We start from the raw sequence: 16,014 nt of genomic DNA, 5'->3' as shown, positions 1-16,014 counted from the left end.
CACAATTCAGGGAGAAGTTTATTCTGGCTCACTTTCAGAGGGTTCAGTCCTCATAGGACATGCAGCTATGAAATCAGTGGACGGGTCCAGTAAGTACACACTTCAAGATCTAAGCACCTCAAAAAATCTCTACACCCAGCCAAACCAACAGTTAAAATGAACTGGCAGACAAGTATTCAGATCTGCAGCTAGCGCAGAGGAAGCAGTATTTCATAATATTTATAGTGTATTCTTAATATGTTCACAATAATCTAATGAGGAAGGTCTTACTGTTACACCTACTTCATCCACAATAAAATTTTGGCTTAAAGAAGTTAAACAACATGGACAAAGTGTTTTGGCTCCAGCAGGGTAAACATAACTCTAAAGCCAACCTCTTCATCATTCCCTATACTGCTTCACAAAGCCAAGAACATTATGCTTTAGCAAACAGGCACTGGCAAGCCAGTAAAGACTTCTAAGTGGAGAATATGAATTATTAAAGCAATGCTTTATTTAAGGTAACTGGCAATAAGAAGGAGAACAAACTGGAATAAGATGGTCTGCACACAGGGAGAGTAGCGAGAGGCATACGAAAAGGTACTGGCAGGAGGTGGTCAGGCCTGAGGTAAAGATGATGACCCTGAAAACACAGAATGTTAAAGGTAAAAGGCAAGACAATGTAAGGGTTCGGTGCCTGGGTGCCTGGTAATGAATGGCTAGTGACAACAAGGACAACTAAATCGTTGTCAGTGTACCTGGTTTTGAAGGAGAGTTTGCCAACAGTGAAGAATACAGGGAGAACTGGCCCATCTTGGTTTGTTCTGAGAAATTATATAATTTTGGGGGTCTATCAATAAAGTATCTTCCCAGTACTACTCAAGAGTCAGAAATACTGAGCCCACAGGCTAAATCAAAGAGAATAAAGTTTTAATACATGTATAGACTCTTGACTGAGATATGTAACAATTTACTACATGAAATTTCTAAGTAAGCTTAGAAGAAAATTCCAGATCTCATCTTTTTCTCAAGTATATATGGGCACACTCCCCTCAACAAAAGCAAATTTCACTAACATGGCATGGAAGATGACAAAATCAAAATTTCACTGTGAAATTCTTTCTGAACATTCAGTCCTCACAAAGAATAGGCTATGTGAATTCAGCCAGGATAACAGTTACACTCAGCAATTCCATTCAATTCTCAGAAATGCATGTTCATTTCACCATCTTCTTCACTTGCTAAAAGAACATCTAGATTTGTTTTCCCACCCTCAAATAAACACCCCGAGCCCCTATAAATTCAACTTTTCACACAGTCCAGTAAGTACACACCCCAAGATCCAAGCACATGGCCAACAGCTAGCAGACAGCACTGGGTCCAGGCTCAGATGGGTTTTGGTGACTGATGGAGCCTATGTGACACACACAGGCAGCTGTTTCTAAACGACTATCAATCTGACTATGTAAATTCTTTAATATTACATGATTTAGGGATACTTTGTAAGATTTTTCACAAGTTTGAACAAGATGGTCTTTCAAAGAGTTTTAGAATCACCAAAAGCTACAAATACCTAAGTGTCATCTGGAATAGAATAACTGCTTAATATGTTAAGTTCACCTCACCACATATCCTCTTCTACATTCAATCTGCTGTTTCACTGGAGATATTAGCCTGTGTTAAACTAATGAATAAAAATGCTATTACCTAAAATCTAAAAGTGAACAGCTTTATTATTAAAGTAAAGCATGCATATACTCCAAGCATGTCATGAAACAGAGTCTCAGGCCAACTGAGATAAGCCAAGGCAGACAGCCTTCCCCCACCCACCAGCCCTGTCCTCAAGTAACACTGTACTGTCAGAAAACAAGCTGTCGATCTGCAACACAAAAGGACAAGATGATTGAGGAGCACACAGCCAAGCTAAAGAAAGCTACCTACTTACAATTTCAGAAATATAATCTAGGATACTTTCACTATGCAAATTTAAGCTTTGAAAGTTTTAACAAAATGAGTTTGTTAGGAAGGCTCATTTTAAAGACACCTATCTGTCGAACTGAAAAATCTCTATAGATGCCACTGTGATTCTTTTCCTATTTCAACCTTCTAGACCTATGTTTTATGTCTGAAATCTCCAGGGGACCTAGTGCAAGCTCTGGTCCTGAGGATATGGGATGGGTTTCCTAATATATAGCCATCTTCTCAAGCAAAGCAAACAATTCCTTGACATACTATTACCCTGTGGAACTGTCTATGATAATCAGTCATTACACCTTAAGGTAATCTAGACTAAGTCATTATCTGCAAATTCCCCAACTGAGGAAGTATAGAAAATAAACAGAATACAGACTTACACATTTCATGCATAAAACTGAATCTGGTAAACACTGCTAATTAGATCCTCCATCTCTGCCTATTTTAATTCTACCAACACTTACTGAAACATCTTTTCTAAGCCAGTACCTAAGTGAGGATTTTCTTTCAGTAAGGAAACTGAACAAAGTATTTACCTAATACAATGCTCCCTATATAACCTCAATTCATGTGGCTGTATTTCAGCCCAACTAGTGGAAGCGAATGTAGAGAGCATTTCTCCTCCAGCCACTCCTCTCATGATTCCACAGCTGTTCCTCCAATTTTGCTGCGTTATAATTCATAATAAAAGCTGTATATATTTACGTGTAATGTGTGATATTGTAATTTATTTATACATTGTATAATGATTACTACAAATGAATTAACTAACCTATCCTTTAAGTTCATTTTTGTATATTGTGAGAATATGTATGTTTTCTGCAAATTTCAGGTATAAAATAAGGATTTTTTTTGTTGTTTGAGACAGGGTCTCATTAAATAGTCTTAATCCTCCTGCCTCACACTTCCAAGCACCAAGACAACAGGTGTGCGTCACCACACCCAGCTTTACAATGCAGTGGTAGTACAGCCACAGTGCTGTCAATTAGATTCCCTAAATGTACTCCCCTTGAAAGTGGATTTGTAAGTAACTTCAAAGATTTTTTATTTTCACTCTAAGGATACTAAGAAAACAATTAAAAAAGGAGTAATTTACTGTATTCATTTATATTTCTAAGAAACTAAGAGGGATATTTTATAGTAAGTATATGGGATATAACAATTTCTGATTATATTGTATCACTTACCTTTAAAAAGACAGATATGCCAAAAGAGATGTGTAACTGACATTTGCATTGTTTCCTTCACAAGATGACATGACATACCATTAAGTTAGTACAAAACTGATTTAGCAACAGTTCAAACTGTTATTGATTCACATACTAAAAATACAAGTCCATATGAAAGGTTAGCAAACTGGGGGAGAAATGTGTGTCCAAAAGCTTACCTGTCGAATGATACTCTTCACACAACGTACTGGGAGACCCTGATAGTTGGATTTGATGATCCACTTGAGGAGATGGTGGCCAAGCACTTCAAAGACCATGCACACATCTGGGATAGGGTTAAGGACCGTTTGTGGATGCATTTTGAGGAATGAGGCAGGTGTGAAAAGCAGCACCGTGTGTGGCACTTATAAAGCATTAATTTCTTTGTAAAATACCACATTGATGCTATCAATAATACCAAAGTAGTCACTTACTCTGTCTCATCTAAATAGAAAGAACTGATGTTTCTTCACTAAGGACTTACTACATCCCATACATTATTCTGAAAATCACTTCAGGAAATATAATGACCCCCACCGTGGAAGCAAGGAGCTTGCCTAAGAGAGTCCAACGGTAGCCACAGCAGATCCCGACCCATACAGAGCTACATTCTAAGGGATCTCTTAAGCTGAGCAGACATTCTGTAATAATGAAAACTCGGGAATGTGGAATTCTTTAAAAATATTTTAAATCACTTTTTAATCACTGAAAAAAGATTAACATACAAGGTGCTATTCACATTTAAAGCATGTACCTTGACGTATTTGGAGATCAGCATATAACTAAGAAAACAACACCAGCATCAAGCTGGCTGAGGCGCTAGAGTCATTTCTCAGAGGTTATGTGAAGCTCCATGCTCAAAGGATGATCTCAGGGCTTTAGCATGGACATAAGAACAAGTATTTTGGCATTTCTAGACATAATCTTCTCTTTCCATTTGTGCTCTCAGCTATAAGCTTTATGTCTTGGGATACTGTCTGTGTCTGTCTCTCTCTCTCTAGTTTGCCCTTTGGAGTTACACACTGTCAACTCCTTAGGCAAAGGAGAGGGAGGGGCAGGTAGGAAGTCCCTACCACTACCCTCTGATCACTAGCTCCTGCATCCCTTTAAACCAATTATAAGCAAAGATTTTAACATACAGGTAAGCAAGGAATATAAAATGTGAATTAACTAATGTTTTTAAAGGCACCCCAAAACACATCACAGTTAAAATTCCAGATGTTCAACCAAAAGACAGAATCTTAAAAGCTGTCAGAGAACAGTCACTTTGTGATTAAAAAAATGAGAAAGTGTGACATGACACTGACATATTATTGTTAACTTACGTTGATTTCTTTTTCCTATTTAGTCTACTATAATCCAGATACTCAAGAGGCTGGGACATAAGGACTACAAATTTGAGGTCAGCCTGGGTAACCCTATCTCAAAAAATACAAAAGGCAAGGACAATGCTCAGTGGTACAGCACCTGGGCTTGACTCCTAGAATCAATAAAGTAAAAATCTGTATTTTTTTTCAAAAGATGCATATTGGTATTAATACAGCTAGAAGAATATGACATCTGGATTTTGTCTTATGATAATTTAGCAACATGGAAAGAAAATTAAAAAATAGAGAACTATAACTAGACTATCATAATTATTGAATTCTGGTGACAAATTTATAAAAAACTATTGTACTATGCTACTCTTACATTTCATTTGAAAACTTTTATAATAAAAGTTTTAACAGAAAACAATGGAGATCTCTTCCAACTACTATAAAAAATAACATTAATTTACTTTTACTTGTTTGTTTTGTTTTTTTTTTTTTTGGCAGAACCGGGGATTGAACTCTGGCCCTTACACTTGCCAGGGAAGTGCTTATTCCACTGAGCCATCTCCCTGGCCCCCAATTTACTTTTACTAGGCTTGGGCTAGGAATATAGCTCAGTGGTACAGTGTTTGTCAAGCATGCACAAGGCCCTGAATTCAACCCCTTGTAACACACACACACACACACACACACACACACACACACACACACAAAGTCACCACTCTTATTGGGCTTTTGCAAAATGAACAAAGTAAAACAAATAAAACCAGGAAGCAAGTAGTATGGCTCAGTGGAAAAGCAGCTGCCCAGGAGCCTTGAGGGCCTGGTCTCCATCTCCAGCACTGAGGCGAGAGTGCATGCAGCATGTATGTGCCAGCAAACAACACAGGATAGGGACTCAGACTTTAGGATTCTCCTACCAGCAACAATCCTCCTTAGGGAAACTAATTTAAGACTCAGTTTTATTATCCTGGACATAGAATGCAGAGGGATTAGGACTAGTCAGTGCTAACAGTCCTTAAAATACAATTTGGGAAGCTCGCATTAACACAGCACTTTTTCTTTTATTGAGTAAACAAATACTTTAGCCTCTTACACACTTTGCAGCCTCACTGCCCTCATGCAGAGTTTTAAAAAACTTAAAGCACTGAGAAGTACTGGCATACACTTCTACCTATGCAGCACAAACATCATAATTACTGACAAAAGAACAGTAACTGCAGCCAAAGGGGCCAGGGAAATGGCTCAGTGGAATAAGCACTTCCCTGGCAAGTGCAAGGGCCTGAGTTCAATCCCTGGTTCCACCAAAAAAAATTTTTTAAAAAGGAAATTAAAAACAAATCTTAAAAAAAAAAAATTGCAGCCAAAATCAAGCCATTCTAGGTACCCCATTTAATAAGAACTCATAGTGATCCTAGAAGGTTCATGTAGAGGGGATACAGAAGTTTGTAGGAAAACTTTAATCCTGTTTGTTTTAAAGTAAAAACAAACAAAAAGAACCACTATAATTTGGCCATCAACAAGGATACGTATTCCATTCATGCCTGAAATCTTGAAGTCATCAATAAGCTGGACCACCATGTCTTTGTTTGGGTCACTGGGGTCACTTTCTCGAACCTATGCAAAGAAAAATGAATATAAGATCAGAGGAATTAGTCAGGAGATAGCTCAGTGGCAGAAACAACTGCCTGGCAAGCGCAAGGTGCAGAATTCGATCCTCAGTACCAAAAAAAAAAAAAAAAATTAAAAAAAAAAAAAAAGAGGAACTAAAAATGTAGGCTCTTCTCCACTGTACCAATCTACTGAAGTGGTATTTTTCCAATTAAAGATTTAGCATTTGAACCTATAAAAATTCTCCTTTATTTTAGTATTGCTCAAAAGTCCTCTATAAGTTTTATTTTCATCCCAGGGATCACACTCAGGACCTGTGCTCACCAGGCAGGCGCTGTGCTGCCAGGCCATCTCCTGGCTTTTTTTTGGTGGTACTAGGAATCAAACCCACAACCTCACACTTGCCAGGCAAGTACTGTGCCACTGAGCTGTTTCCCCGACCCAACTCCTCTATAAAACTGGTCATTTGTTTTCCATATTCTTTTGTATTACTTACACATTTGAGCAATTTTATTTCATCCAAGGCTGTCTCTGTGTAATGCTGGGCACTTTTTACAACTTTCATTGCAACAAATCTTTTCCCCCTTAAAAAAAAAAAAAAAAGACATAATAGTTACTTATATAACTAGCCAAAGAAGAGATGTTATAATAAGATCTATGCAATAAACAGAGATTTTTAATAAGCTTTCCATTGAAATATTACTTTTCAAAGATGGGAACCAAGTTAAAGAGTGTCCATGAGGCAAGACAATGTTTTTGTTTTCTAATTTTGTTCTAAATAAATGAGTGTGTCTTGAGTTACCACAGAGAAAGCAAAGTGTTCTAACACTTCTTTCAGTTCCTGTGTCACAAAGTACACACGTATATGTGTACGGAGGAGCAAGACATTTATTACTATGGGTCATAGCTTTAAACTAACATCAGAAAATACTTATTTGGAAAAAACTATACATTATTTATTTTCATCTGAATATTTTGCTAACGTGAATTACCAAAAGAGTAATTTCAAGAAATGCAATTTGAAAGATTAAGACTAAAAAATAAAGTTACAATAGCATATTTTTAAATATCTGCACCAATGAACTTGAAATTAAAAGGGGGAAATTTTAGCTGAGATCTGTGTTAAATTTTGTAGACTTATACTAAGCAACACTTTATATAACACAATGAAGTAGGAATGCTTTTTGGCTATATCTCCTTAGAAACAGATGATGAACTGTGTAAAAATCGAGTGCAGAAATGACAACACTTACTGCATATCCCAGCACAGCCAGACAGTAGAGAAGTGCCCCCATCCTAGCTTTCTAATAACATGGTATCGGCCATTGAAGAGGTCTCCAATTTTCACTGGATGATAGCCACCTAGAGAGAGAGAGAGAGAGAGAGAGAGAGAGAGAGAGAGAGAGAGAGAGAGAGAGAGATTTCATTACTGTATCCATTCATGGTATATGTATTTTTTTCTGTATCAATTCTTGATGTCATTAGAGAGTGCTAAAATAACAAAATCAGAGTAACAAATCTAAAATACTACATTTATTCAGGCTTATCTTTTACTAGGAGAAAAATATTCTATGAATTCCCACTTGGATTTTTGTTTAACAAATTTAAAATGGGCTGGGCATGGTGATGCATTCCCATAATTCCAGTAGGCAGAAGGTCTGTAGTAATTTAAAGGTTAGCCTCAATTACATAGGGAGACCCTGTCTCAAAACACCAATAAAAATAAAACTTTTAACACATTCCTGCTGCCTTCAACTACCAGTGGTATGTGCATCACTGTCCCATCGGGCAACCTGCACCAATGGTAACACAATCTAAAAAATGTTATTGGTATTTTTTTCTAATTAATAAAAAGCCACCCAATGGGATAGTCATGCATGTACCAGTGGAAACATACATGTTACCGCCCTATCATGAATATGTTGAAAAGGCAACAAGCCATCTAGTACTTCCTAACAATCATCTGTGATTGTTTAAGATGAGATGTGTACACATACACTGTGTGTAAACGTACAAATGTTTTTCCTTGTGTTACACTCAAATCTTTTTGCGTGTTATAAAAAAAACTCACCAAATTAAAGGATGTTTATGCTGCACAATTTTGCATTTTCTAGCAGTTTACATATAACCAATTAGGAACTGTATAATGATACCTATTAAGTTACTCTGCAATTGGCCACCATCTCATCACCTTCTTCCACCAGAAACTCCTGCCTGGAAAACTTACTTTAGAAATGAAGAAAATGGTCGGGGAGCAAGAGCAAGTGCCACGGAAGAGACTCTCAGGGAGGAAGGGTACCTTCCTACACCTAGCAAAAAAGACCTTTAATTCTGCATTTCCAAGTAGGCTATTAAAAACCAGTATCAGGGGGCCAGGGAGACAGCTCTGTAGAATAAGTGCTTGCCTGGCAAGCACAAGGGCCTGAGTTCAATCCCGGGTTCTACACACACACACACACACACACACACACACACACACACAAAATCACATCATTTTTCTAAAACACAAAGGAAATAATATAAGTGGACAGGATGTTAGCAATGGGTAGAATATTACTTTTATTTATTTATTTTTGGGCAGTACTGGGGTTTGAACTCAAGACCTGTGCTTGCCAGGCAAGTGCTTATTCTACTGAGCTATTTCCCCAGCCCCTCTTACTTTTATTTTTATTATTTACATTTTACTCTATTTAAGTTTTTACAAAACAATGCTCTTCTGCTTTGGAAACAGATTTTTTCCTTCTTTTAATTTAACATATATTGATTTTTATATAAAGATGTCCTCCTCCCTCTCTCTCCCTTTTTAATTTGACTTATTTTTTTTAGAGTAGGGATTGAACCCAGGACTTTCGTGTATGCCAGACAGGAACTCAATTGCTGACTTACATCCTAGCCATTACTTTTTGTTTTTCTTTTGTATTTAGTACAGGGTCTACACAATCTCACTACACAGATTGGGCTCATAGTGATCCTCCTGTTTACAGCCTCCCAAGCGCTGGGATCACAGGCTCACGCAACACCACGCCCAGTCTCATCCACCATTTCAGCATGTAACAGGGGGGTAGCGCCAGCATGGCACACCCAGGATCAAACCCCTGTCCCTATGTCTGCCTAAGAAGGCACTTTAATCCACTGAGCTATCTGACCAGCCTCTATTTTTTTGTTTTTCTAATGTGCAGAATTCTGAATAAATCACTCAAGAAAGATACAGATGGTTCATCTAGTGTTGAGAAGCTCAAAACAGGCACAGGAAGTTATCTATACTACATCTTTCAGTGTACTCATGCAATTCCTAGAGGGATTGAGTCATACTTATATCGTGGCGGACTCATGAGGCAGGAATATGATCCAAAACAGAGTTTCTAAGGTTTTTCCTGTCCCACCATCACCATATTTGTTCTTCCTGGATTTTAACCTCAAGGTCTAACAGTATTTTAGAATAGAGATATTAATAATGACAGAAAATTATAATTAAAAAATACAAAATTATTAGAACTTATTTAACTTTATTTCTCTAAGTAGTGAAAAGAAGTGGGTTATGAGTTTCTTGTTTCTTTTTCCAGTACAGTTTGAAAAACATTAAAATAAACACTGAAAAGGAAAAGCTAACATTTGCCAATTATAAATAAGAACACCATGTAATCTACTTTATCTTAAATCTATGCTCCATGAAACAAAAATAAACCTTACTATATTTCAAGTTTTCCATAGGAAAATGGAAGAAGGCGGAAAGTACAAAGTTAGAGCTAAGCACATATCTTGACCCTAGTTCTAGTATTTTAACACACTGTATGAACCTCAAGAGCTCAGTTGAGCTTAGCTATGTTGCATACTATCCACATAATTGCTCTGGAAACTCCTTTTCCAGGGACCTGGTTACATTTTATAAAGATAAGTATTTACAAAACACAGGGGCTTTCCTTACTTAACTCCTACAAAGTAGATGGCATTTTTTCTACACTGCTGCAGTGCATTAAGCATCTGCTTTAGGGCTAGAATCTCAACGTGCCTCCAAAACCTGTGTTCTATCACCAGTAAGGAATGCACTCCACATTTTACAGAACCAGAGCACTGTGTGCTGGTGTTAGTACAGAAGAAACACTGGGTGGCTCAAAAATTAAAAGCCACGTGATATTTATGTGTATATTACTGCTAAAATTAACATCTCTACTTCCTGTCATTACTTATAGACCAGAAGTTGGAAACTTAGTTCTCTTTCACATCTTGCAAGATAGCAGATGAAAAAACTGAGAAGCCAGACACCAAAGAGAAGAAACCTGAGACCAAGAAGGCTGCTGCCAGTGGTACTGCTAAAAAGGGTAAGGTGAAGGCAAGAAGGGGCAGCCCCACTGCAGCCAAAATCCTGTCCTGGTTAGAGGAATTGGTAGATACTCCCAACCTGCTATGTGTTCCAGGAAGGCTTTGTACAAGAGAAAGTACACAACCGTTAAATCAGAGGTTGAGAAGAAAGTTCTTGCTACAATTACAAAACCAGTCAGAGGGGACAAGAATGGAGGTACCCGAGTGGTTAAGCTTCGAAAAATGCTTAGATACTACCCTACTAAAGATGTGCCCCAAAAGCTCTTGAGCCATGGCTAGAAACCCTTCAGTCAGCATGTGAGGACACTTCGAGCTAGCATCACTCCCAGCACCATCTTCTTCATCCTCACTGGGCGTCACAGAGGCAAGAGAGTGGTCTTCCTGAAGCTGTTGGCCAGTGGCTTGCTACTTGTGACTGGGCCTCTTAGCCTTAATCGTGTTCCTCTGTATGATGAACACACCAGAAATTTGTCATTGCCACTTCTTCAAAAATTGATATCAGCAAAGTGAAAACTCCCAAACACCTCACCGATGCTTACTTCAAGAAGCAGCAGCTGCAGAAACCCAGACACCAGGAGGGCGAGATGTTTGACACCAAGAAAGGGAGACACCAGATTTCAGAACAGCACAATGTGGATCAGAAAGCAGTGTACACACAGATTTTAGCAAAAATCAAAGCTGTTTCTCAGCTCTGGGGCTACCTGAGATGTTTTTGCTCTGACAAATGGAATTTATCCTCATAAATTAGTGTTCTAAGTTTCTTACTAAGAACCTAATTAAGGGGCCGGGGAGATGGCTCAGTGGAATAAGCTCTTCCCTGGCAAGCACAAGGGGCTGAAATAAATCCCTGGTTCTGCGGAAAAAAAAAAAAGGAACCTAATTAAATAAATGATACATTAAAAAAGAATAAAATTAACACTTCTAAATTTTAAAAAATTTAGTTGTGTATATAAAGAGAAGAAACCTGTCACTAATTCAAATGTCAGGTTCCAATTCTTGAGTGTGTTCTTATAAGCAAAACTACAAGAGCACTATCACCACTGTAATCACAGGAGAAATGTAGCAGCTCCCCTTCTCAATTTGAAAGTTGAATAAAAACAAATCGCTAGTTGAGTGCATTACCTCTGGGGCCCTCAGGCAATTAAAACACTGTCCTAACATAGGCGAACTATGTAAGAGGAAGCCAGGAGTAACTTTAAACACAGAAAACATTTAAAACAGTGTTAATTTTGGAAACAACATACATATTCTATGCATTCTCATACCCCAGCACCTAGATTTCTACGGAACGTCTGCCTTCTTTCACTTCCCTCTCACAGAATGGAAACCTTGAAAACTGGGCATCTCCTCTACCTAACACGCATGCTGCCAGCAGTGGCTTAGGTTCCCACACAGCAAGCTGACACCAACCTAACCAATACCCAGGGAATGTGAGGAAAGAACTCAGCCACTCCACAGGCAACTCCTCTGATGCCCGCATACAGCCATGGCTACGGTAGGCATGTCCTGGCCACTCGCTATCTGGCACACAAGGGGTCTAAAGAATGGTTATAGAAGGCACAAAAACTCAGATGTCCCTTGGGTCCCTTTGGTGCTTCATCAATGAACAGAAAAGGAATGGAGAATACCACAAGTGCTACACACAGCCTGTTAGCAGCACAAGAAATGGTACCAGAAAGAGCCAGGTTCTCAAGGGTCATGACAACTTTTAATACATCTTGATAACCTGCATTTCATTATTGTATTGTTTAATATAAACTTCATATGTTTATCACTTGGAAGCTCTTATTATCTTCTTAAAAAACTGTTAGGTTGGATTATAAACACAAAGAGAATAAGAAAAGACTGTTGATCAATCACTACTTTCTTTGGCATAATTTCTTCTATTCCTATCCCTGCAGCACACCTATGAAAGCTGTACTTGAGCTCTAACTATACTAGTAATAGGACTCCAAAGATGACAATTCTAAAGCTTTCCTCCAAAAAATAAAGACAGCCTCAAGCCAGGCATGATGATGCAGAGCTGTAATCTGAGCTCCTCAGATTGTAACTGAGCTGGACAGTTACAACTTCAACACCACCTGGGGCGACCCAACAAGACCATGTCTTCAGAAAGAAAAAAAAAACAAAGCACTGAAGCACCCCGTGTTCAAGCCCAAGTACTACAACACTAACAACAGATAAAGAAGATACACTTGCCCTGTCCAGTTAAAAAAAAAAAGAAGGTTCTACTCATAAAGAGTAAATCAAAATTTTATTTTATTTAAAATCAAAATTTTAGAACTCCATGATAAACAATAGTCCGGCAAGATTTTCAGCAATTTTATTTACTTTCTACTGAAAATAATACCAAATACTGTTCACATTTATGCTGACACTACTTTCCCCACCCTCTGATTATGGGCTTTATTTACATTACGTGTACACCAAAAGCTTTCCAAAGGTGAAGAAAGATTTTAGAATCATTCCTAACGGAGTATTTAAAAAGGAAATGGTAGTAAGCATGTTCACGGTAAAATAACAGACATACATTTTATCTCTGAAGACTTCAATGCTCTCTCCCCAAAAACTGAAACCCACTAAAAATAAGGAAGACTCGAACACTTTCACAATTAATGACCTGACATTTACAGAATAACACTCTTTGCAAGTATACACTATTTATAATTTATGAAGATAGACTGTATATTGAGCTATACATAAAATGAGTCTCAATAGAAAACAGGAGGACTCAAATTACCCAAACAATGTTCTCAGAAAACATGTAATTAAATGAGACCAATAAAAAGAAAATATAAAAACTTGGAAACTACAATAGTCTAGAGTCTAAAGAAGATAGAAAATATTTTTCACAAAGTGAACATTAAAATAGTGAACATATCAATCTGTAAGATGCTGTTAAAACAGTAGGCAGGGGAAAATGTAAAACACTGATTTGAGGTCCTCTAACAATTTGGTCTTCTAGAAAAAGAAGAGCAAATATATCCCAAAGTAAACAAAAGAAGGCAATGATGACAGGAGCAGATTCAGTGAAATAAAAGCATAAAAACAAAGAGAGAAAAATCATTGAAAGGGAAATCTGGTTCTTGTTTTGTTTTGTGTTTTTGAGAGAGGATCTTGACTGTATAGTTCAGGCAGACGTGGCTCTTGCTACATAGCCTAGGCTGGACTTGAACTTGTGGTAATCCTCTTGCCTCAGCCTCCCACAGGTCTGGGCTACAAAGCGAGTTAAAGGCCTGCCTGAACTGTATAGTGAAACCCTGCCTCAGAAAGGCAAGCAAAGACAAAGACAAAAAAACAGCATGGTACTTCTTCCAAGCACTATAGAAGAAATATTACCAATTCTATACAAACATCCTAAAAAAGAAAAAAAAAAAAATCACCCCTCTCTCTTATAAACTTTTAAAAATTATTTATTTATCTATCTATTTATTTATTTGGTACAGTGTCTCGCTATGCAGCTTGGACTCATAGTGATCCTCCTGTCTCAGCCTCCTAGCACTGGGATTACAGGTGTTTGCCACCATGCCTAGTTTCAGTGGCCAGCTCAGCATGGGGCTGGCACAGCATACAGTCCTGGGAATTGAACCTGGGTCCTTGTGCTTGCTAGGCAGACACACTGCCCAGCTATCTCCCTGGCCCTTGTCTCATATTATGAATGCACTGTTAAATTTAGGCAAAAAACACAAAAGTGAACCATGATGTACATTCAAAAATTTTAGATAATACTTCAACAAATCAAGCAATATAATAATGACTAAGTAGGGTAACAAAGGATAATACATCATGACCAGGTAGGCTTTAGTTACACATACAAACTTAACCTAATACTCAAAACCAAGTTGATGTAATTCTCCATAATTAACACATCAAAAATGTGATCAATTACACACACACACACACACACACACACACACACACACACACACACACTGAGGAGGACGATATCAAACATTCCTGATGGCAATTCTCAACAAAACAGGAATAGAATTTTAGGGGAAAATCTATAGATAAATGAGACCCTGCTGAGGGTTGTGGTTGTACCTCAGAGGTAGTGACCCCTGTGCATGCTTCAGGCTTTAGGGTCTGTCCCAACAGGGTGGCTGGTGGTGAAAGACTGAATTACTTTCCCCTATGACCAAGGACAAAGTAAAGATGGTTTTTCTCCCCAGTTCTACTAAACTGCACTGAAAGCTCTGGCCAGTAGCACAGTCACATAAAATTAATAAACAATTACGCATCAAGTTGTATTTCCGCACTCTTGTAAGAGAAACACTGACGGCTTTTGCTCCAGGCTATCCTTCAAAGGTTTTTACAGTAAACAACCTTGAAGAACAGAGACATTATCTTCCCCTAGAGAAGGCAGGACGATTTGCCACACAGAAAAATAAGTCTCTCCCTTAGAGTGGTATCATTTCAGAGGGCTCTTAGGAAAGACACCTAAACTCAGAATTCTTAGATGACAAAACTCATTGTGTACACAGTACCACTTGGGCCTGCCTCCCCTCCTCACCATATCGGTTAGATATGGGGGAAGAGGGAGGATGGAAGAGAACTACTACGAACATAAAGCTCAAACTATCTGTAGTGCTTTGAGCAGTGAGGGCCTTGTCCTGACCAGAAAATCTCATGGCTTTCCCCAAGTACTCACAAACTATGGCAAGTTACTTGTTGACTTGCAAGTAGGGTAAAATCTCAGGACTGTCTTCTTTTTGATAAAGCTATCTCTGACCCCAAGGGGGAAAATCTTTGATTTATTTCTCTTATAAAAATGACCAATCTTAGAAACACTGCATTTCTTTTCTTTCTTTCATTACTAAGAAATCCAGAGACAATTTGTACCACTGTCTCAACATACACAGATCTCTAATAGATCCTTGTTAACCTCAATCTGATGTATTACAGCAAATCTTGGTTTCTGAGTTTAATCTGTTCCAGAAACATGCCTGTAATTTAAAGCACTGGCCTATCAATGTGACTTTTCCCATAAAAAATAACAGAAATTCAGATGACTTGTCCCACAACTCAAAAATATTCATATAAAATTACAGTACTGTAATAGAACACGATAATAAGTAAAATACAACGTATGAAGGAAAATAAATTAACCTGTGCTTTCCTTTGAAAATCTTTGTGGCTGGTGTAAAGGAAACCAGAGTAGGTAGTATGACTCACTAACACTAATGAAATCACTATCTATTGGCTCAGTGGAATCCTTTCCTTTTCTAGCAATTTTAACAAGGAGTGTTATCCAATAACACTCACTTTTGCCTCCTTCTGAGGATTTTGCAGATTGTGACACTGCATTATCATTAAGCAGATTCATCTTATTTGGGTGGTGCTTTTTTTTTTTTTACAACATTTTGTACAATTTCCCACATTTTACACATCTCCCTTGAAATCTCATTTGAAGTGAAAGCTCCTTGCACCTTTTCTCCTCCTCTTCTGCAGATGAGTTCTCCATAATCTCTTGCTGTTGGGAGACAATCACCCAAATCCCGCAACAAGAGAGAGAAATACTGGCTTGCTTCAGCATCACATACTACTCAGATTGCAGGACACTTCTCTGTCATGTTAAATTTATTGGAAATGTTTGCTCATCTTGTGGA

At 38.0% G+C, this 16,014-nt stretch overlaps 1 protein-coding gene across 5 annotated transcripts in view; it reads right to left on the bottom strand.

Moving 5' to 3' along the window:
• The window catches only part of Srpk2 (SRSF protein kinase 2), a 288,108-nt gene that overhangs the window by 39,832 nt on the left and 232,262 nt on the right, over positions 1-16,014 (bottom strand). For all 5 annotated transcript variants that reach the window (XM_023719454.1, XM_023719456.1, XM_023719457.1 and 2 more), the window contains 4 exons: positions 7,339-7,447; positions 6,582-6,669; positions 6,004-6,091; positions 3,341-3,447 (listed from right to left, as the gene is read on the bottom strand). In XM_023719454.1, the coding sequence (XP_023575222.1) occupies positions 3,341-3,447; positions 6,004-6,091; positions 6,582-6,669; positions 7,339-7,447 (392 nt within the window). The remainder of the gene's footprint in view (positions 1-3,340; positions 3,448-6,003; positions 6,092-6,581; positions 6,670-7,338; positions 7,448-16,014) is intronic.

The sequence above is a fragment of the Octodon degus genome, unplaced genomic scaffold, assembly GCF_000260255.1.
Source record: "Octodon degus isolate 3935 unplaced genomic scaffold, OctDeg1.0 scaffold00068, whole genome shotgun sequence".
NCBI lineage: Eukaryota > Metazoa > Chordata > Mammalia > Rodentia > Octodontidae > Octodon > Octodon degus.
The sequence above is the reverse complement of the archived record's forward strand: the minus strand, read 5'-3'. Positions and strand labels throughout refer to the sequence as shown.